Here is a 22,744-nt window from a genome sequence, read left to right as displayed (position 1 = left end):
TCAAAAGACTGGTGGAAATTTGTCTTTTGGTCTGGAGTCCAAATTGGAGATTTTTGGTTCCAACCGCCATGTCTTTGTGAGACGAGTTGTGGGTGAACGGATGATCTCTGCATTTCCCACCGTAAAGCATGGAGGAGGAGGTATTATGGTGTGGGTGTGCTTTGCTGGTGACAAGGCACACTTAACCAGCATGGCTACCACAGCATTCTGCAGTGATACGCCATTCTATCTGGTTTGGACTTAGTGGGACTATAATTTGTTTTTCAACAGGACAATGACCCACCACACCTACAGGCTGTGTAAGGGCTATTTTACCAAGAAGGAGAATGATGGAGTGCTGCATCAGATGACCTGACCTCCACAATCCCCGACCTCAACCAAATTGAGATGGTTTGAGATGAGTCGGACCGCGGAGTGAAGGAAAAGAAGCAAACAAGTGCTCAGCATTTGTGGGAACTCTTTCAAGACTGTTGGAAAAGCATTCCAGGTGAAGCTGATTGAGAAAATGCCAAGAGTGTGCAAAGCTGTCATCAGGTGGTGCTATTTGAAGAATCTCAAATATAAAATACATGTTGATTTGTTTTTTATTTATTTTACCTTTATTTAACCAGGCAAGTCAGTTAAGAACAAATTCTTATTTTCAATGATGGCCTAGGAACAGTGGGTTAACTGCCTGTTCAGGGGCAGAACGACTGATTTGTACTTTGTCAGCTCGGGGGTTTGAACTTGCAACCTTCCAGTTACTAGGCCAACGCTCTAACCACTAGGCTACCCAGCTGCCCTTCCGTTTAACACTTTATTGGTTACTACATGATTCTATATGTGTTATTTCATAGTTCTGATGTCTTCACTCTTACTCTACAATGTAGAAAATAGTGCAACCCTTCAATGAGTAGGTGTTCTAAAACGTTTGACCGGTAGTGTATGTAGCTCTGTTGTGTCCAGTGCCTTGTGTCATCACCATTAAGACAAATAAGTCAAACAACACAGTTAATCAAGTTAGCAGCTAATTATAAATTACAAAAGACAAAAAGAGCTAATGGAAAGCTAAGAGAGCTGATTAATAACAGTATAATACACTTAGGTCCAGTTTCCAGGACACAGATAAACAGGATACTTCAGGTTTTAGCAATGAGGGCCTTTATCTTCTTCCTCAGAGTCAGATGAACTCATGGATACCAGTTCTCTCTCTGTGCAGTTTAAAGGAAGTTGCGAACTAGTGCAAGTGCAATTGCTAACTAGCATAGGCATAATGACTATATAGGGTCTGCTGGTATTCCATAGATTTCCAGTCATTGCGTTACATAGATAAAGGGCCTCATTGCCAAAATCCCAAAGTATCCCTTTAAGCCTGGTCCTGGACAAAAAGGCATGTAACTTTTTTTAAATAGGCATTTTGCTTTTTAGTCCAGGATTGGGCTTAATCTGTGTCATTTGACCATTCTACACCCAAATCTGGTATTTTGCCAAGGGCTTATAGTTCCCAGCCCTCCTTCTGTCTGCATGCCTGTCTATCTGCCTATCCCCTCTACTTCTCTTATTATTAAGACAAGAACATACTCAACAGTTGAACATAAACAAAAGCAAACCATGCCCAATGTGCATTTTGTGTTGAGCGTGTTCCTGCCGTCAGCATCTCCAGCTTCCGGTAGCTCTGTGGATGGTGTTGCTAGGCTTCCCTGCATCAGGGGCTGTGAGTCTAATGACTAACCTCCATCATACCTGTCTGTGCTCTGCTACTTGACCTTGTTGGCTGAGAGTCTGGAAGTGGGTACAGCCCGTTGACCTGCTAAGCCCTCAGGTAATAACTGTAACCTACTGAGCAATCACTACATTACAGCTCCCCATTGCTATAATACAGGTCATAACTATAGACCAAGAGGCAGGAGATAGGGTAAGGACCAGTGTAAGGGGCAAGGGACAGGTTAAGGAGAAAGGGACAGGGTAAGGACCAGTGTAAGGGGCAAGAGGCAGGGTAAGGGACAGGGTAAGGAGCAAGGGACAGGGTAAGGAGCAAGGGACAGGGTAAGGAGCAAGGGACAGGGTAAGGAGCAAGGGACAGGGTAAGGAGCAAGGGACAGGGTAAGGAGCAAGGGGCAGGTTAAGGAACATGGTAAGGAACAAGGTAAGGGGCAAGGGACAGGTTAAGGAACATGGTAAGGAACAGGGTAAGGCACATGGTAAGGAACATGGTAAGGGGCAGTGTAAGGGACAAGGGACAGGGTAAGGGACAAGGGACAGGGTAAGGGGCAAGGGACAGGGTAAGGGGCAAGGGACAGGGTAAGGGGTAAGGGACAGGGTAAGGGGTAAGGGACAGGGTAAGGGACAGGGTAAGGGACAGGGTAAGGGACAGGGTAAGGGGTAAGGGACAGGGTAAGGGGTAAGGGACAGGGTAAGGGGTAAGGGACAGGGTAAGGGACAAGGAACAAGGTAAGGGGCAGGGTAAGGGACAGGGTAAGGGGTAAGGGGTAAGGGACAGGGTAAGGAGCAAGGGACAGGGTAAGGGGTAAAGGACAGGGTAAGGGGTAAGGGACAGGGTAAGGGGTAAGGGACAGGGGAAGGGACAGGGTAAGGGACAGGGTAAGGGGTAAGGGACAGGGTAAGGGGTAAGGGACAGGGTAAAGGGTAAGGGACACGGTAAGGAACATGGTAAGGAACAAGGTAAGGGGCAGGGTAAGGAACAAGGTAAGGGGCAGGGTAAGGAACATGGGACAGGGTAAGGAACATGGTAAGGGGCAGGGTAAAGAGCAAGGGACAGGGTAAGGAGCAAGGGACAGGGTAAGGAGCAAGGGACAGGGTAAGGAGCAAGGGACAGGGTAAGGAGCAAGGGACAGGGTAAGGAACATGGTAAGGAACATGGGACAGGGTAAGGAACATGGTAAGGAACAAGGTAAGGGACAGGGTAAGAAACAAGGTAAGGGGCAGGGTAAGGAACATGGGACAGGGTAAGGAGCAAGGTATGGGACAGGGTAGGGAGCAAGGGGCAGGGTAAGGAGCAAGGGGCAGGGTAAGGAACATGGTAAGGAACATGGGACAGGGTAAGGAACATGGTAAGGACCAGGTAAGGGGCAGGGTAAGGAACATGGGACAGAGTAAGGAACAAGGTAAGGGACAGAGTAAGGAACAAGGTAAGGGACAGAGTAAGGAACAAGGTAAGGGACAGAGTAAGGAACATGGTAAGGGGCAGGGTAAGGAACAAGGTAAGGGACAGAGTAAGGAACAAGGTAAGGGGCAGGGTAAGGAACATGGTAAGGGGCAGGGTAAGGAACATGGTAAGGGGCAGGGTAAGGAACATGGGGCAGGGTAAGGAACAAGGTAAGGGGCAGGGTAAGGAACAAGGGGCAGGGTAAGGAACAAGGTAAGGGGCAGGGTAAGGAACAAGGTAAGGGGCAGGGTAAGGAACAAGGTAAGGGGCAGGGTAAGGAACATGGAACAGAGTAAGGAACAAGGTAAGGGGCAAGGGTAAGGAACATGGTAAGGGGAAGGGTAAGGAACATGGGGCAGGGTAAGGAACAAGGTAAGGGGCAGGGTAAGGAACAAGGGGCAGGGTAAGGAACAAGGTAAGGGGCAGGGTAAGGAACAAGGTAAGGGGCAGGGTAAGGAACAGGGTAAGGGGCAGGGTAAGGAACATGGTAAGGGGCAGGGTAAGGAACAAGGTAAGGGGCAGGGTAAGGAACAAGGTAAGGGGCAGGGTAAGGAACATGGTAAGGGGCAGGGTAAGGAACATGGTAAGGGGCAGGGTAAGGAACATGGGGCAGGGTAAGGAACAAGGTAAGGGGCAGGGTAAGGAACATGGTAAGGGACAGGGTAAGGAACATGGGACAGAGTAAGGAACAAGGTAAGGGGCAGGGTAAGGAACATGGTAAGGGGCAGGGTAAGGAACAAGGTAAGGGGCAGGGTAAGGAACATGGTAAGGGGCAGGGCAAGGAACAAGGTAAGGGGCAGGGTAAGGAACAAGGTAAGGGGCAGGGTAAGGAACATGGTAAGGGGCAGGGTAAGGAACAAGGTAAGGGGCAGGGTAAGGAACAAGGTAAGGGGCAAGGGTAAGGAACAAGGTAAGGGACAGAGTAAGGAACAAGGTAAGGGGCAAGGGTAAGGAACATGGTAAGGGGCAAGGGTAAGGAACATGGTAAGGGGCAGGGTAAGGAACATGGGGCAGGGTAAGGAACAAGGTAAGGGGCAGAGTAAGGAACAAGGGGCAGGGTAAGGAACAAGGTAAGGGGCAGAGTAAGGAACAAGGTAAGGGGCAGGGTAAGGAACAAGGTAAGGGGCAGGGTAAGGAACAAGGTAAGGGGCAGGGTAAGGAACAAGGTAAGGGACAGGGTAAGGAACAAGGTAAGGGGCAGAGTAAGGAACAAGGTAAGGGGCAGGGTAAGGAACAAGGTAAGGGGCAGGGTAAGGAACAAGGTAAGGGGCAGGGTAAGGAACATGGGGCAGGGTAAGGAACAAGGTAAGGGGCAGGGTAAGGAACAAGGTAAGGGACAGGGTAAGGAACAAGGTAAGGGACAGGGTAAGGAACAAGGTAAGGGGCAGAGTAAGGAACAAGGTAAGGGACAGGGTAAGGAACAAGGTAAGGGGCAGGGTAAGGAACAAGGTAAGGGGCAGGGTAAGGAACAAGGTAAGGGACAGGGTAAGGAACAAGGGGCAGGGTAAGGAACAAGGTAAGGGGCAGGGTAAGGAACAAGGTAAGGGGCAGGGTAAGGAACAAGGTAAGGGGCAGGGTAAGGAACAAGGTAAGGGGCAGGGTAAGGAACAAGGTAAGGGGCAGGGTAAGGAACAAGGTAAGGGGCAGGGTAAGGAACAAGGTAAGGGGCAGGGTAAGGAACAAGGTAAGGGGCAGGGTAAGGAACAAGGTAAGGGGCAGGGTAAGGAACAAGGTAAGGGGCAGGGTAAGGAACAAGGTAAGGGGCAGGGTAAGGAACAAGGTAAGGGGCAGGGTAAGGAACAAGGTAAGGGGCAGGGTAAGGAACAAGGTAAGGGGCAGGGTAAGGAACATGGGGCAGGGTAAGGAACAAGGTAAGGGGCAGGGTAAGGAACATGGTAAAGGGCAGGGTAAGGAACAAGGTAAGGGGCAGGGTAAGGAACAAGGTAAGGGACAGGGTAAGGAACAAGGTAAGGGGCAGGGTAAAGAACAAGGTAAGGGGCAGGGTAAGGAACAAGGTAAGGGGCAGAGTAAGGAACAAGGGGCAGGGTAAGGAACAAGGTAAGGGGCAGGGTAAGGAACAAGGTAAGGGGCAGGGTAAGGAACAAGGTAAGGGGCAGGGTAAGGAACAAGGTAAGGGGCAGGGTAAGGAACAAGGTAAGGGACAGGGTAAGGAACAAGGTAAGGGGCAGGGTAAGGAACAAGGTAAGGGGCAGGGTAAGGAACAAGGTAAGGGGCAGGGTAAGGAACAAGGTAAGGGGCAGGGTAAGGAACAAGGTAAGGGGCAGAGTAAGGAACATGGGGCAGGGTAAGGAACAAGGTAAGGGGCAGGGTAAGGAACATGGGGCAGGGTAAGGAACATGGGGCAGGGTAAGGAACAAGGTAAGGGGCAGGGTAAGGAACATGGGGCAGGGTAAGGAACAAGGTAAGGGGCAGGGTAAGGAACAAGGTAAGGGGCAGGGTAAGGAACATGGTAAGGGACAGGGTAAGGAACAAGGTAAGGGGCAGGGTAAGGAACAAGGTAAGGGGCAGAGTAAGGAACAAGGTAAGGGGCAGGGTAAGGAACAAGGTAAGGGGCAGAGTAAGGAACAAGGTAAGGGACAGGGTAAGGAACAAGGTAAGGGGCAGGGTAAGGAACAAGGTAAGGGGCAGGGTAAGGAACAAGGTAAGGGTAAGGAACAAGGTAAGGGGCAGGGTAAGGAACAAGGTAAGGGGCAGAGTAAGGAACATGGGGCAGGGTAAGGAACAAGGTAAGGGGCAGGGTAAGGAACATGGTAAGGGACAGGGTAAGGAACAAGGTAAGGGGCAGGGTAAGGAACAAGGTAAGGGGCAGGGTAAGGAACAAGGTAAGGGGCAGGGTAAGGAACAAGGTAAGGGGCAGGGTAAGGAACAAGGTAAGGGGCAGGGTAAGGAACAAGGTAAGGGGCAGGGTAAGGAACATGGGGCAGGGTAAGGAACAAGGTAAGGGACAGAGTAAGGAACAAGGTAAGGGGCAGGGTAAGGAACAAGGTAAGGGGCAGGGTAAGGAACAAGGTAAGGGGCAGGGTAAGGAACAAGGTAAGGGGCAGAGTAAGGAACATGGGGCAGGGTAAGGAACAAGGTAAGGGGCAAGGGTAAGGAACATGGGGCAGGGTAAGGAACAAGGTAAGGGGCAGGGTAAGGAACATGGGGCAGGGTAAGGAACAAGGTAAGGGACAGGGTAAGGAACAAGGTAAGGGGCAGGGTAAGGAACAAGGTAAGGGGCAGGGTAAGGAACAAGGTAAGGGGCAGGGTAAGGAACAAGGTAAGGGACAGGGTAAGGAACAAGGTAAGGGGCAGGGTAAGGAACAAGGTAAGGGGCAGGGTAAGGAACAAGGTAAGGGGCAGGGTAAGGAACAAGGTAAGGGGCAGGGTAAGGAACAAGGTAAGGGGCAGAGTAAGGAACATGGGGCAGGGTAAGGAACAAGGTAAGGGGCAGGGTAAGGAACAAGGTAAGGGGCAGGGTAAGGAACAAGGTAAGGGGCAGGGTAAGGAACAAGGTAAGGGGCAGGGTAAGGAACAAGGTAAGGGGCAGGGTAAGGAACAAGGTAAGGGGCAGGGTAAGGAACAAGGTAAGGGGCAGGGTAAGGAACAAGGTAAGGGGCAGGGTAAGGAACAAGGTAAGGGGCAGGGTAAGGAACAAGGTAAGGAACATGGTAAGGAACATGGGACAGGGTAAGGAACATGGTAAGGACCAGGTAAGGGGCAGGGTAAGGAACATGGGACAGAGTAAGGAACAAGGTAAGGGGCAGGGTAAGGAACAAGGGACCGGGTAAGGGACAGGTTAAGGAACATGGAAAGGAACAAGGAACAAGGTAAGGGACAGGGTAAGGGACAGAGTAAGGAACATGGGGCAGGGTAAGGAACAAGGTAAGGGGCAGGGTAAGGAACATGGGGCAGGGTAAGGAACAAGGTAAGGGGCAGGGTAAGGAACATGGGGCAGGGTAAGGAACAAGGTAAGGGGCAGGGTAAGGAACAAGGTAAGGGGCAGGGTAAGGAACAAGGTAAGGGGCAGGGTAAGGAACAAGGTAAGGGGCAGGGTAAGGAACAAGGTAAGGGGCAGGGTAAGGAACAAGGTAAGGGGCAGGGTAAGGAACAAGGTAAGGGGCAGGGTAAGGAACAAGGTAAGGGGCAGGGTAAGGAACAAGGTAAGGGGCAGGGTAAGGAACAAGGTAAGGGGCAGGGTAAGGAACAAGGTAAGGGGCAGGGTAAGGAACAAGGTAAGGAACATGGTAAGGAACATGGGACAGGGTAAGGAACATGGTAAGGAACATGGTAAGGACCAGGTAAGGGGCAGGGTAAGGAACATGGGACAGAGTAAGGAACAAGGTAAGGGGCAGGGTAAGGAACAAGGGACCGGGTAAGGGACAGGTTAAGGAACATGGAAAGGAACAAGGAACAAGGTAAGGGACAGGGTAAGGGACAGGGTAGGGGTAAGGGACGGGACAAGGGACAGGGTAAGGGACAGGGTAAGGGACAGGGTAAGGGACAGGGTAAGGGACAGGGTAAGGGACAAGGAACAAGGTAAGGGGCAGGGTAAGGGACAAGGGACAGGGTAAGGGACAGGGTAAGGGGCAAGGGACAGTGTAAGGGGCAAGGGACAGGGTAAGGGGCAAGGGACAGGGTAAGGGGCAAGGGACAGGGTAATGAGCAAGGGACAGGGTAAGGAGCAAGGGACAGGGTAAGGGGCAAGGGACAGGGTAACCCCTCAGAGCCTGGTTCCTCTCTACCCAGCACAGCCAGAAGAGGACTCAGAGTCTGGTTCCTCTCTAGGTTTCTTCCTAGGTTCCAGCCTTTCTATGGAGTTTTTCCTAGCCACCGTGATTCTACATCTGCATTGCTTGCTCTTTGGGGTTTTAGACAGGGTATCTGTATAAGCACTTTGTGGCAACTGCTGATGTAAAAAAAGCTTTATGAAATACATCTGATTTATTGAGCAAACAACCATGTTCTATTGAGACCAATAGAGGGCAACATTTGCAGGCAGGGGTAACAGAGATACCCAGCGGGGCCCGTCCTGCTAAAGTAATGCTAGGGGAAACACTGAAAGAGAGTAACTATGGTGATGCTCGTACCGGGATCATCCAGTTGGCCAGGTCTCCCGTCTTAGACACCTGCATGGCTCCCAGCATCGTCAGGTTGATGTGACCACTGCAGAGAGATGACAAACAATCACCTTATCAATCAATCTACTGTACACTGAGAGTACAAAACATTAATAACTGCTCTCTCCATGACAGACTGACCAGGTGAAAGATATGATCCCTTACTGATGTCACTTGTTAAATCCAATTCAAATCAATCTGTGTAGATGAAGGGGAGGAAACAGGTTAAAGGATTTTTAGGCCTTGAGACATGGATTGTGTATGTGTGCCATTCAGAGGATGAATGGGCAAGACAAAAGATTTCAGTGCCTTTGAACGGGGTATGGTAGTAGGTGCCAGGCGCACCGGTTTGAGTGTGACAAGAACAGCAACAATGCACACCGTTTCCTGTGTGTATCAAGAATGGTCCACCACCCAAAGGACATCCAGCTAACTTGACAACTGTTAGAACCACTGGAGTCAACATGGGCCAGCATCCATGTGGAACGTTTTGGATTCCTTATAGAGTCCATGCCCTGGCGAATTGAGGCTGTTCTGAGGAAAGTGTTCCTAATGTTTTGTACACTCAGTGTCTCCAGTGCATGAGGAACACTCAGTGTATACAGTGCATTAGGAACACTCAGTGTATACAGTGCATTAGGAAAGTGTTCCTAATGTTTTGTACACTCAGTGTATACAGTGCATTAGGAAAGTGTTCCTAATGTTTTGTACACTCAGTGTATACAGTGCATTAGGAAAGTGTTCCTAATGTTTTGTACACTCAGTGTATACAGTGCATTAGGAAAGTGTTCCTAATGTTTTGTACACTCAGTGTATACAGTGCATTAGGAAAGTGTTCCTAATGTTTTGTACACTCAGTGTATACAGTGCATTAGGAAAGTGTTCAGACCGTTCCTTTTTTCCACGTTGTTTTTCCCTCATCAATCTACACAGCATACCCCACAATGACAAAGTGAAAAAAGTGCAAATGTATAAAAAAATAAACAGAAATACCTTATATAGTATTCAGACCCTTTGCTATGAGACGCAAAATTTAGCTCCAGTGCATCCTGTTTTCATTGATAACATTTATTTAACTAGGCAAGTCAGTTAAGAACAAATTCTTATTTTACAATGACGGCCTACCCCGGCCAAACCCTCCTCTAATCCAGATGACACTGGGCCGCCCTATGGGACTCCCAATCACGTCCAGTTGTGATACAGCCCGGGAACTAACCAGGGTCTGTAGTGACGCCACTAGCATTGAGATGCAGTGCCTTGTTTCTATAACTTGATTGGAGTCCACCCATTTCCTTCATCACTGTTCTTTTCGGTTATAACACCCCTACCCCCTAGAGTTCTGTTATAACACCCCTAGCCCCCAAGAGTTCGGTTATAACACCCCTAGCCCCCAAGAGTTCGGTTATAACACCCCTACCCCCCTAGAGTTCTGTTACAACACCCCTACCCCCCTAGAGTTCTGTTATAACAACCCTACCCTAGAGTTCTGTTATAACACCCCTACCCTAGAGTTATGTTATAACACCCTAGCCCCCAAGAGTTCGGTTATAACACCCCTACCCCCCTAGAGTTCTGTTACAACACCCCTACCCCCCTAGAGTTCTGTTATAACAACCCTACCCTAGAGTTCTGTTATAACAACCATACCCTAGAGTTATGTTATAACATCCTAGCCCCCTAGAGTTATGTTATAACACCCTAGCCCCCTAGAGTTCTGGTTTAATGCTCAAATAGGGTTGCAAAATTCTGTGAACTCACTTCAAACTGCATGGTGAGTGAGATCACAAATAGAATAGATAATAGACTGTGACAATGTCCTTACCCTCTGATCATGGCAAACGACTCATCACTGGAGAAGTAGGAAGCCCCTGGAAGCACAGTCACCGTTTCTTTACCTGCATACACACGGGAAATGTCCACATATCTCATAAACATAGAGTGTGTGTGTGTGTGTGTGTGTGTGTGTGTGTGTGTGTGTGTATATATATATATATATATATATACAGTGCCTTGCAAAAGTATTCGGCCCCCTTGAACTTTGCGACCTTTTGCCACATTTCAGGCTTCAAACATAAAGATATAAAACTGTATGTTTTTGTGAAGAATCAACAACAAGTGGGACACAATCATGAAGTGGAACGACATTTATTGGATATTTCAAACTTTTTTAACAAATCAAAAACTGATGAAACCAAAATTGAACTTTTTTGGCAACAATGCAAAACGTTATGTTTGGCGTAAAAGCAACACAGCTGAACACACCATCCCCACTGTCAAACATGGTGGTGGCAGCATCATGGTTTGGGCCTGCTTTTCTTCAGCAGGGACAGGGAAGATGGTTAAAATTGATGGGAAGATGGATGGAGCCAAATACAGGACCATTCTGGAAGAAAACCTGATGGAGTCTGCAAAAGACCTGAGACTGGGCCGGAGATTTGTCTTCCAACAAGACAATGATACAAAACATAAAGCAAAATCTACAATGGAATGGTTCAAAAATAAACATATCCAGGTGTTAGAATGGCCAAGTCAAAGTCCAGACCTGAATCAAATCGAGAATCTGTGGAAAGAACTGAAAACTGCTGTTCACAAATGCTCTCCATCCAACCTCACTGAGCTCGAGCTGTTTTGCAAGGAGGAATGGGAAAAAAATTCAGTCTCTCGATGTGCAAAACTGATAGAGACATACCCCAAGCGACTTACAGCTGTAATCGCAGCAAAAGGTGGCGCTACAAAGTATTAACTTAAGGGGGCTGAATAATTTTGCACGCCCAATTTTTCAGTTTTTGATTTGTTAAAAAAGTTTGAAATATCCAATAAATGTCGTTCCACTTCATGATTGTGTCCCACTTGTTGTTGATTCTTCACAAAAAAATACAGTTTTATATCTTAATGTTTGAAGCCTGAAATTTGGCAAAAGGTCGCAAAGTTCAAGGGGGCCGAATACTTTCGCAAGGCACTGTATATAGATATATAGATATCTTCCCTTACCGGCATTGATGAGGTCAGCATCCACTTCGTCTTCTGTGGGGTAGGGGCCCTACATGAAACACACACATTCATCACGCAAAGATGTCACACACGCATTCATCACAGTAGTTTTGGATTCTATTGGTCACTCAACCCCAGCATGATCTCACAACCTTTATTTTGACAGGGAGTCATGCTGAGACCAAGGTCTCTTTCACAGATCAGCCCTGTATAGACAACACACATCACTATACACATCAAACCTGACCAACAGACACAATCAAAGAAAACTTATTAGATGAGACATTTATTTTATCTCTTCAACAAAGGAACCGGCCCTGTTTCTCTATAGCCCGAGGGAGCTTTTGACACCACATCTCTTAACCTGACACTCATAATTGGGGGGAACATTTTCACAAATGAGCATTAGCATATTTCTGCTTTCATTTCTCTGACAACAGAATTGATGAGAAGAAAAATGAATGGGAGAAAAAACGTCAGATGGTTGCAATCTCCACAATGTTTTGTTAGGAACCTGGCATGTTTCAAACGTGAGTCCCAACACCTGTTGTCAACCAGGTTACTATGGTGTTACTATGACATAGATTCAAATGAGGGTTTTACCAATCCCAGAATGCCGTTCTCACTCTGCAGGTGGACAGTGATGTCTGGTTGGATGAAGTTGCTGGCCAGCATGGGGATGCCGATTCCCAGGTTAGCTGACAGTGGTTCATGTTAAAGAACATACACTTTGAATACATTACAGACATACAGTACCCTGATCTCATTCTAATTCTGCACTACAAATGCCAAAGCCTGGGTAAGCTGATAGGTTTAGTTTCTCAAAGATATTTATAGCGGCAAGTTTTTTTTAAACTATTAAGCTGTCTTTTGTTCAGATATCACAAGATCAATGACGATTGGGTCGATGGAGTCCCACTTCATGTTCAAGAATACCATACATCCCATCCTCAAACTCCAGGGCTGCTCTGCGAATGATCCGCTCTCGTAAAATGTCGGAGTCCTTCTTTGGTTTGGGCTTCTCTGCTAGGTCCTTCTGCACTGTGCGCCTCTGGAGAGTGTAGAGAGAGACAGTCAATTCATTCTTCTCTGCTTAGTTCCAATTGATTACACAGACTTCCCTATTGGACTCTGATGGGTCTGGAAGGGATGAACTATAGAGGACTTCCTGTAATATTTGGACAAAGTTGATGATGTCATCAGCACTCTCTCCCCCTCTAGTACCATTATGACTCAAACTAGTGACTGTGTTACTGTTTAAGTAGGGTTGCAGGAAGTCCAGTAACTTTACCAAAATGCCCATGTTTTACAGAAATCCTGGGTGGAGAATTCCAGAATTCCTGCTTATTATGTCCTAGTTCCGGGAATCTTCCAACCGGGATTTCTGGAAAACCTTGGAATTTTGGGAAAGTTAGCAGAACTTTGCAACTTTAAGTATGAATCCATTGTGGTGTTTGGAGGCCCACCTCTATCCTCTTCTCGTAGCAGTCTCCCTTGATGATCCTGTGGATGTAGATACTGGGGATGTGGATGTCCTCCTCAGAAAACGTCCCCACGTCCACCACCTCCTCCACCTACACAGAAGGACAGTGGGATGAAGCAAGAACAGTGTTGGTCAGTCCGAACACTGATCCTGCGGGGTTACTCCTCAATCTCTGTACCCACCCACTTTGATCCGTTCACATTTAGAAAATACAACGTTCACCAAATTATTTTAAGCCTCACTCCTCCCATCTGTCAACAGGGAGCAGGAACCACACTGTGTTCATTTCCCTATAGCTTTGACAACCACCAGGCCTGGTGAAAGCTGCCTCCATGCCTCAGCTGGGCTTAGGGTTCTTTAGAGAAGTCGAGACCCGGGGAGAGGGCCTGATCCTGGGATCAGAGGGGATGGAAGGTGGGGAGGAGGTTCTGTCCATCACAAGGAGAAAACTGGTATTACATTACAAGCTCTGTTCCAATGTCCCCTGTGTTCGCAGAAAGACTTGGAATGGTCCAAGTGTGGCCTAAGGAAGGGGTGTTACAAGAATCATCTCAATCATCCTCATCGCCATCATCAGTAATCCATTAGTGTCAACCATCAGTGAATGACACTATGTGGAGCAAAACACAGAGATAGACACACCATTACTTCCTGTGTCACTTAGCAAGAAATCTAAACCCCACATAAGAGATGCTATTACAACTACCAAAGATAATAACCAAAGTTCATTAAAAAGCTTCAAAATGAAACTGATTACTAAGCAACATTTTCAGAAAGCTTCCTGCTAAATCAATTCCTCCCAGAGGGAGTTCTGCCTGAGATAAAATAGTCAAGTCAAATAAATGCTGCAGTATCTGTTTATTTCTGTATTTCTGCTGTTTTGTTTCTTAGCTGGTAAATTAATCGCACAAAATCAAAGAACTACAAATCCTATATAGCCCATTCCACCTTGCTCTGCAACACGTATGTAAAGAGCTGAGTGAAAGATTCCGTTTCAGAAGCGCTGCACACAGGAATAAAAGTTGGTCTAATTGACTTGAAACAAAAGTCTATTAAAGTGAGATTTTGTCTCTGGCTATTTACATTGTTTTGTTCACAAGCTAGGTTATTTTTCTATGTTTGAGTTAGGGAAGAGAAGACAATTCTATTAGTCAGACAATCTCACAGGCACAAGCATGACTCCTAAATATGTCTCATCTGTGATATTTAGGTTAAAAGACTCAGGTCACCAAAAAATTATATTCAACTATATACCACATTACTTCTTACATGTATTGTTTTAGAAGCATGCTCATCCGTTTTTTGGTGTAATTTTAGCTGATTTTGACTGTTAATGAAATCTGAGTGGCTGGTGGATGGCTGTTGGATCAAAAAGTGAATTATGCCCTGATTAGGACAGCACTCTTCTATTTACCAGAGGTATGTTGAACAAGAGAAATAGCTAGTTTGTGAACTTCAGAACCCGACTTGCAAGAATAGAAACAACTTTGGGGTGAGCCCATTGTTTGTCGTCTCTTCTTCCCATCCTCCTGCGATGTGTTTGTTAAGGTACCCTAGCTGCCTATAAAGAGCAGTGTGAGATAACACCAAAGCTTTTTGCTGAAGAAGACCCTCACTAAGCTTAAGAGAGAGATAGAGACTCAAAACCTACAACCTGATTTTGGACGGAATTACCTGGAAGGCTTAAATTAAAACTACCCAAGATTATTATTCCAACGCTATACAGTAAATGCTCTGGAAAACAACAGAAACCTGGAAACACCATCCAACCAGGAACTGAGAGAGTACTGTTTAGTCTGAAGCTATATTTTATTTCCAAAAGCCAAGAAAAATACATTATATTACTTTTTGGGGCGGCAGGTAGCCTAGTGGTTAGAGCGTTGGACTAGTAACCGAAAGGTTGCAAGATCGAATCCCCGAGCTGACAAGGTCAAAATCTCTCGTTCTGCCCCTGAACAAGGCAGTTAACTTTTTTTAAGAACAAGAATGTTCTGACTTGACTAGTAAAATAAAAGGGTAAATATAATATAAGGACTGAATGCTAAATTAAGTCTGCCAAGCTTGATACAACTTCAATTAGCACTGACGTGTCAAGTGAGAGGTGTCAAAGCCCTTTAGCCCAACAATGGCAGGAGAATCGCACAGTGTACTCCAACCAAATGGAGAGGCCTTAGAAGCTACCTCCCGCTGTTCAGAGGTAATTAAAATACAGTACCCTGTGTATGTAAAGAATGATAAGGCAAGAAAATATCACAAAATGAAGCTCCTTATGGAAAATCAAGAGACACTTTTTGCTGACTATTATAAAAATGGGAACGTCATCAACCTCATCTTCGACAGTGTTGGTGGAAAAACATAACATTATCAAATCTATAAACACAAACAGCAAGTGTGAGGTTAAAATTGGCACACAAAAAAACACACAATTTTCTTCCCACAGGGCTGTGGGGTGAGACAGGGATGCAGCTTAAGCCCCACCCTCTTTAACATGTATATCAACGAATTGGTGATGGTAAAGCACCCTACTAGAATCTGAAGTTAAATGTCTACTGTTTGCTGATGATCTGGTGCTTCTGTCAAAAAGGAGGGCCTACAGCAGCACCTACAGTTGAAGTCGGAAGTTTACATTCACCTTTGCCAAATAACTGAGTTTAAATGTTTCATAATTCCTGACATTTATTCCTAGTAACAATTCCCTGTTTTTTGTCAGTTAGGATCACTACTTTATTTGAAGAATGTGAAATGTAAGAATAATAGTAGAGCAAATTATTTATTTAAGCTTTTATTTCTTTCATCACATTCCCAGTGGGTCAGAAGTTTGCATACACTCAATTAGTATTTGGTAGCATAGCCTACAAATTGTTTAACTTGGGGCAAACATTTCAGGTAGCCCTCCACAAGCTTCCCACAACAAGTTGGGTGAATTTTGGCCAATTCCTCCTGACAGATGTAACTGAGTCAGGTTTGTAGGCCTCCTTGCTCGCACACACTTTTTCAGTTCTGCCCACAAATGTTCTATAGGATTGAGGTCAGGGCTTTGTGATGGCCACTCCAATACCTTGACTTTGTTGTCCGTAAGCCATTTTGCAACTTTGGAGTATGCTTGGGGTCATTGTCCATTTGGAAGAACCATTTGCGACCAAGCTTTAACTTCCTGACTGATGTCTTGAGATGTTGCCTCAATATATCCACACAATTTTCCTTTCTCATGAAGCCATCTATTAAGTGAAGTGCACCAGCCCCTCCTGCAGCAAAGCAGCCCCACAACATGATGCTGCCACTCCCGTGGTGCTGTTGTTCTGGGATTGATTTGCACTTTTCACACTAACGTACGTTCATCTCTAGGAGACAGAACGGGTCTCCTTCCTGTGCAGTATGACAGCTGTGTGGTCCCATCGTGTTTATACTTGCGTACTATTGTTTGTACAGATGAACATGGTACCTTCAGGCATTTGGAAATTACTCCCAAGGATGAACCAGACTTGTGGAGGTCTACAATTTTTGAGGTCTTGGCTGATTTCATTTGATTTTCCCAAGATGTCAAGCAAAGAGTCTCTGAGTTTGAAGGTAGGCCTTGAAATACATCCACAGGTACATCTCCAAATTATCAAATTATGTCAATTAACCTATCAGAAGCGTCTAAAGCCATGACATCATTTTATGGAATTTTTGCAAGCTGTTTAAAGGCACTGTCAACTATAGTTTGTAAACTTCTGACCCGCTGAAATTGTGATTCAGTGAAATTATCTGTCAGTAAACAATTGTTTGAAAAATGACTTGTGTCGTGCACAAAGTGGATGTCGTAACCGACTTGCCAAAACTATAGTTTGTTAACAATACATTTGTGGAGTGGTTAAAAAAACGAGTTTTAATGACTCCAACCTAAGTGTATGTAAACATCCGACTTCAACTGTATATCTTCTGCACAGATTCTGCCAGACCTGGATAATGATGTTCCAAAAAAAGGTCCAGTCACCTGGACCACAAATAAAAATTCCATCTAGACACCGTTGCCCTAGAGCACACAAAAAACTATACATACCTTGGCCTAAACATTAGCGCCACAGGTAACTTCCACAAAGCTGTGAACAATCTGAGAGACAAGGCAAGAAGGGCATTCTATGCCATCAAAAGGAACATCAAATTTGACATACCAATTAGGATCTGGCTAAAAATACATGAATCAGTTACAGAACCCATTGCCCTTCATGGTTGGGAGGTCTGGGGTCCGCTCACCAACCAAAAATTCACAAAATGGGACAAACATCAAACTGAGACTCTGCATGCAGAATTCCGCAAAAATATCCTCCGTGTACAATGTAGAACACCAAATAATGCATGCAGAGCGGAATTAGGCCGATACCCGCTGATTATCAAAATTCAGAAAACAGTCGTTAAATTCTAAAACCACCTAAAAGGAAGCGATTCACAAACCTTCCATAAAGCCATCACCCACAGTAAGATCAACCTGGAGAAGAGTCCCCTAAGCAAGCTGGTCCAGGACAGCAACACAATTAGACACAACCAAATAATGAAAACAAAAAGATAATTACTTGACACATTGGAAAGAATAAACAAAAAAACAGAGCAGACTAGAATGCTATTTGGCCCTAAACAGAGAGTACACAGTGGCAGAATGCCTGACCACTGTGACTGACCCAAACTTAAGAAAAGCTTTGACTATCTACAGACTCAGTGAGCATAGCCTTGCTATTGAGAAAGGCCGCTGTAGACAGACCTGGCTCAAGAGATGACAGGCTATGTGCACACTGCCCACAACATATGGTGGAAACTGAGCTGCACTTCCTAACTTCCTGCCCAATGTATGACCATATTAGAGACAAATTTCCCCCAGATTACACAGATCCACAAAGAATTTGAAAACAAACCCGATTTTGATAAACTCCCATATCTACTGGGTGAAATACCACAGTGTGCCATCACAGCAACAAGAATTGTGACCTGTTTGCCACAAGAAAAGGGAAACCAGTGAAGAACAAAACACCAATGTAAATACAAACCATATTTATGCTTATTTATTTTCCCTGTTGTACTTTAACCATTTGTACATCGTTACAACAGTCTATATACATATGACATTTGTAATGTCATTATTCTTTTGGAATAATGTTCTTCTGTGAGTGTAATGTTTACTGTTAATTTGTATTGTTTATTTCACTTTTGTATATTATCTACTTCACTTGCTTTGGTAATGTTAACATACATTTCCCATGCCAATAAATCCCCTTGAATTGAATGGAATTGAGAGAGAGCGAGACATCAAGAGAATGCTAGAGAGAGGAAGAGGCACTCAGGGACTCTTCCAGGAGCAATAAGCTTTTATAATATGATACTGAAATCTTTCCTCCTCAGACTCAGAAGGGAGACACGTGAGAGAGAAGGAGCAGAAAGGGAGATAGAGAGAGAGGGCAAATCGACTTGCCGCGTCTTAAATCCAAAGCTCAGAGGACGAGGGGAACGATAAGAGATCTTCAAATCAATACAGGAAGGGTTACTACGTGTGACAACATAATTCCTGACCCTCTACATTGTCCACTCCAGTGTAAGAGTGTACAGTGAGTGTACAAAACATTACCGCCACCTTCCTAATATTGAGTTCAGCCGCCACCTTTTGCCCTCAGAACAGCCTCAAAGCAAAGCGTTCCACAGGGATGCTGGCCCATGTTGCCTCCAATGTTTCCCACAGTTGTGTGAAGTTGGCTGGATGTTCTTCGGGTGGTGGACCATTCTTGATACACATAGGAAACTGTTGTCGTGTCTTTGGCTATGCCGGATTAAGTGATATGACATGCTATTCTATAAAATCCTTTCTCTGTAATTAATATTACCTGATTGAGCTAATCATGTAAATGTAATTAACTAGAAAGTCGGTGCACCACAAAATAATATTTATAGAGCTGTTATCTTCCGAATAAACTCTTAAAGACCTAGTAATATTTTACAACAATAGCACTCAATATTAATCGTCACCTTAATTCAGTCTCATCTGAAAGTTGTACATTCTTGGTTATGTTCACGAACCCTGGCTAACAAGTTGAATCAGCAATACAAAATTGGGTTTAATTCTTTATTTACTAAATACCTAACTAATCACACAGAATTACATATATACAGAATGAATCATACCTTGGAAAAGGAAAATGCTATAAATATTTACACTGAGCTGCGCTTCAATAGGTTGGTGGTAGATGGAAGGCCGTGTTGCCCAACAGAGTCCTTTGAAGAGTGTCTCTAGTGGCGAACGGGAAACGTTGTAGTGTCGTCATTGGGTGGTAAGTGGGATACTCTGTCTGTCCTTTCCTAGCCCACGTTTTTAGCTGCTGTTGCTAACTCAACGGCTAGGATGTCTCACTTCTTTAGTGAATAAGAGTTCAAAGTTCATACCATTCACAACCAAAGCTCACGCTGAGGTTGGCTTAGTTCTGTAGTTGACATGTTAGTCCTTTTTAACGTATGGACCGTCGTCCTCACAACAGGAGGTTACATTTTCCTCAAGGGCTTATATAGTGGAGGGAGAAGGGTGTGTTTCATAGTTTTATAACCCATGTGTCTCCACAAGGGCAGGCCACTGATTGAGCAGAGCCCTAACCTTATGAAAACCCAAATCTCTCATTTGGAAGCTAAAATTACATGTAATCTTTTCACCAATAATTTTATATTCAACTATTTAAATTGTACAACAATTCCACGTGAATCTGATAACGATAATGTGTAGACTTTCCACTGTACTGTTTATGTCATCCTATCATTGATGAGAATGTCTCAGATGACAACCGAACTGACATCATATTCATTAAGTACCAATGCATATGTTCAACTGGTTGGATTACCAAAATATGGTTCATTTCCCCCCACCTTCTGATGTTCCCAGAATCTCTGTGTTAACCAAGGGATTTTCAATAGTCACATCAGTAGGGTAGAGAGAGGAAAAAAGGGGGGGGAGGTATTTATGACTGTCATAAACCTACCCCCAGGCCAGCGTCATGACACTGTTGAGTGTGAAAAACACAGCAGCGTTGCAGTTCTTTACACAAACTGGTGCACCTGGGCCTGGCACCTACTACCATACCCTGTTCAAAGGCACTTACATTGTGTCTTGCCCATTCACCCTCATACTACAGTGGCAAGAAAAAGTATGTGGAATTACCTGGTAATTACCCTTTGGAATTACCTGGATTTCTGCATAAAATTGGTCATACAATTTTATCTGATCTTCATCTAGGTCACAACAATACACAGTCTGCTTAAACTAATAACACACAAACAATTATAGGTTTTCATGTCTTTATTCAACATACTGCGTAAACATTCACAGTGTTGGTTGGAAAAAGTATGTGAACCCTTGGATTTAATAACTGGTTGACACTGGTTGTCGGGGCTGTGTTTCTGGAACTAAGGAAGGCTTTTGATACTGTTAATCATGAGATTCTCATCACAAAATTGTCCAAGTTCAACTTTTCCCCCGATGCTTTGAGATGGATGAAATCATACCTTGAAGGCAGAACTCAGTGTGTCAGAGTGAGCAATGAGCTGTCGCCCACTCTTAGCTATGATGTGGGCATGCCCCAAGGGTCAATACTGGGGCCCCTCCTGTTCAGTCTGTACATTAATGATCTGCCTTCTGTCTGTACTGGGTCTGAAGTTCAAATGTATGCAGATGATACAGTGATATATGTGCATGCAAAGAGCAAACAACAAGCTGCACAAGAACTCACTATTGTAATGGTCCAGGTTACAAAGTGGCTCGGTGACTCATGTTTGCATCTCAATGTGAAAAAAACTGTTTGCATGTTCTTCACAAAGAGGGAAACAGATGCTACTGAGCCAGATGTCTATGTGTCAGGGGAGAAGCTCCAGGTGGTATCTGACTTTAAGTACCTTGGCATCATACTTGATTCCAACCTCTTTTTAAAAGCATGTGAAAAAGGTCATTCAGATAACCAAATTCAACCTAGCTAATTTCCGATTTATACGAAATTGTTTGACTACAGAGGTAGCAAAACTGTACTTCAAATCTATGATACTCTCCCACTTAACATACTGCTTGACTAGTTGGGCCCAAGCTTGCTGTACAACATTAAAACCTATTCAGTCTGTCTACAAACAGGCTCCCAAAGTGCTTGATAGGAAGCCCAATAGCCATCATCACTGTTACATCCTCAGAAAGCATGAGCTCCTGAGTTGGGAAAATCTTGTGCAATACACTGACGCATGTCTTGTATTCAAGATCCTAAATGGCCTGGCTCATCCTCCACTCAGTATTTTTGTTAAACAGAAAACCCAAACATATGGCAGCAGATCTACAAGGGTCTGCCATGAGAGGTGACTGTAATAGTTCCCTTAAGGATAAGCATCTTTAGTAAATCCGCTTTCTCTGTGAGAGCTTCCCATGTCTGGAATACACTGCCATCAGACACACATAACTGCACCACATATCACACTTTCACAAAATGTATGAATATATGGGTAAAGGTCAATCAGATTTGTGAACATAATCCTTAGCTGTGTATTGCCGCTTTCCATGTCTGTTGTCTGTAGCTTGTGAGGTGTGAAAACTGTTGCTTTTATGAATTTTGTCTTGCTGCTTTTTGTTCTATGTTGCTCTGTCTGTATGCTATGTCTTGCTTGTTCTATGTTGCTCTGTCTGTATGCTACATCTTGCTTGTTCTATGTTGCTCTGTCAGTATGCTATGTCTTGCTTGTCCTATGTTGCTCTGTCAGTATGCTATGTCTTGCTTGTCCTATGTTGCTCTGTCAGTATGCTATGTCTTGCTTGTCCTATGTTACTCTGCGTGTGCTCACTGCTCAATGATTGTAATTGTTTTTAATAACCTGCCCAGGGACTGCGGTTGAAAATTAGCCGGCTGGCTAAAACCGGCACTTTTACTGAAACGTTGATTAATGTGCACTGTCCCTGTAAAATAAAATAAAAACTCAAACTCAAATGGCAGAAATAAACTCAACCAAACGTTTTCTGTAGTTGCGGATCAGACCTGCACAATAGTCAGGAGGAATTTTGGACCATTCATCTTTACAAAACTGTTTCAGTTCAGCAATATTCTTAGGATGTCTGGTGTGAACCGCACTCGAGGTCATGGCACAGCATTTTAAAATCGGTTGAGGTCAGGACTCTGACTGGGCCACTCCAGAAGGCGTATTTTCTTATGTTGAAGCCATTCTGTTGTTGATTTACTTCTGTGTTTTGAGTCGTTGTCCTGTTGCATCACCCAACTTCTGTTGAGCTTCAATTGGCGGGCAGATAGCCTTACATTCTCCTGTAAAATGTCTTGATAAACTTGGGAATTCATTTTTCTGTCAATGATAGCAAGCTGTTCAGGCCCTGAAGCAGCCCCAAACCATGATGCTCCCTCCACCATACTTTACAATTGGGATGAGGTTTTGATGTTGGTATGCTGTGACATTTTTTTTCTCGACACATAGAGTTGTGTGTTCCTTCCAAACAACTCAACTTTAGTTTAATCTGTCCACAGAATATTTTGCCAGAAGCGCTATGGAACATCCAGGTGTTTTTTTGCAAACTTCAGACGTGCAGCAATGGGGTTTTTTGGACAACAGTGGCTTCTTCCGTGGTGTTCTCCTATGAACACTATTCTTGTTTAGTGTTTTACGTATCGTAGACTCGTCAACAGAGATGGTCACATGTTCCAGAGATTTCTGTAAGTCTTTAGCTGACACTCTGGGATTCTTATTAACCTCATTAACCCTGAACAAGGCAGTTAACCCACTGTTCCTAGGCCATCATTGAAAATAAGAATTTGTTCTTAACTGTCTTGCCTAGTTAAATAAAAGGTTACAAAAAAAATTGAGCATTCACTGCTCTTGCAGTCATCTTTGCAGGACGGCCACTCCTAGGGAGAGTAGCAACTGTGTTGAAATTTCTCCATTTATGGACAATTTGTCTTACCGTGGACTGATTAACATCAAGGCTTTTAGAGATACATTTGTAACCCTTTCCAGCTTTAT

The 22,744-nt window shown here is 44.7% G+C and overlaps 1 protein-coding gene across 1 annotated transcript in view; it reads right to left on the bottom strand.

Annotated features, from left to right (window-relative positions):
* Positions 1-22,744, bottom strand: part of LOC139389850 (succinyl-CoA:3-ketoacid coenzyme A transferase 1, mitochondrial-like) — a 112,560-nt gene that overhangs the window by 47,336 nt on the left and 42,480 nt on the right. Inside the window, exons 8-13 of the mRNA XM_071136826.1 lie at positions 12,723-12,830; positions 12,193-12,307; positions 11,860-11,954; positions 11,257-11,305; positions 10,088-10,160; positions 8,236-8,311 (exon numbers count right to left, since the gene is read on the bottom strand). Of these exons, the coding sequence (XP_070992927.1) occupies positions 8,236-8,311; positions 10,088-10,160; positions 11,257-11,305; positions 11,860-11,954; positions 12,193-12,307; positions 12,723-12,830 (516 nt within the window). The remainder of the gene's footprint in view (positions 1-8,235; positions 8,312-10,087; positions 10,161-11,256; positions 11,306-11,859; positions 11,955-12,192; positions 12,308-12,722; positions 12,831-22,744) is intronic.

The sequence above is a fragment of the Oncorhynchus clarkii genome, chromosome 30 (assembly GCF_045791955.1).
Source record: "Oncorhynchus clarkii lewisi isolate Uvic-CL-2024 chromosome 30, UVic_Ocla_1.0, whole genome shotgun sequence".
In the NCBI taxonomy this organism is placed as follows: Eukaryota; Metazoa; Chordata; class Actinopteri; order Salmoniformes; family Salmonidae; genus Oncorhynchus; species Oncorhynchus clarkii.
The sequence above is the reverse complement of the archived record's forward strand: the minus strand, read 5'-3'. Positions and strand labels throughout refer to the sequence as shown.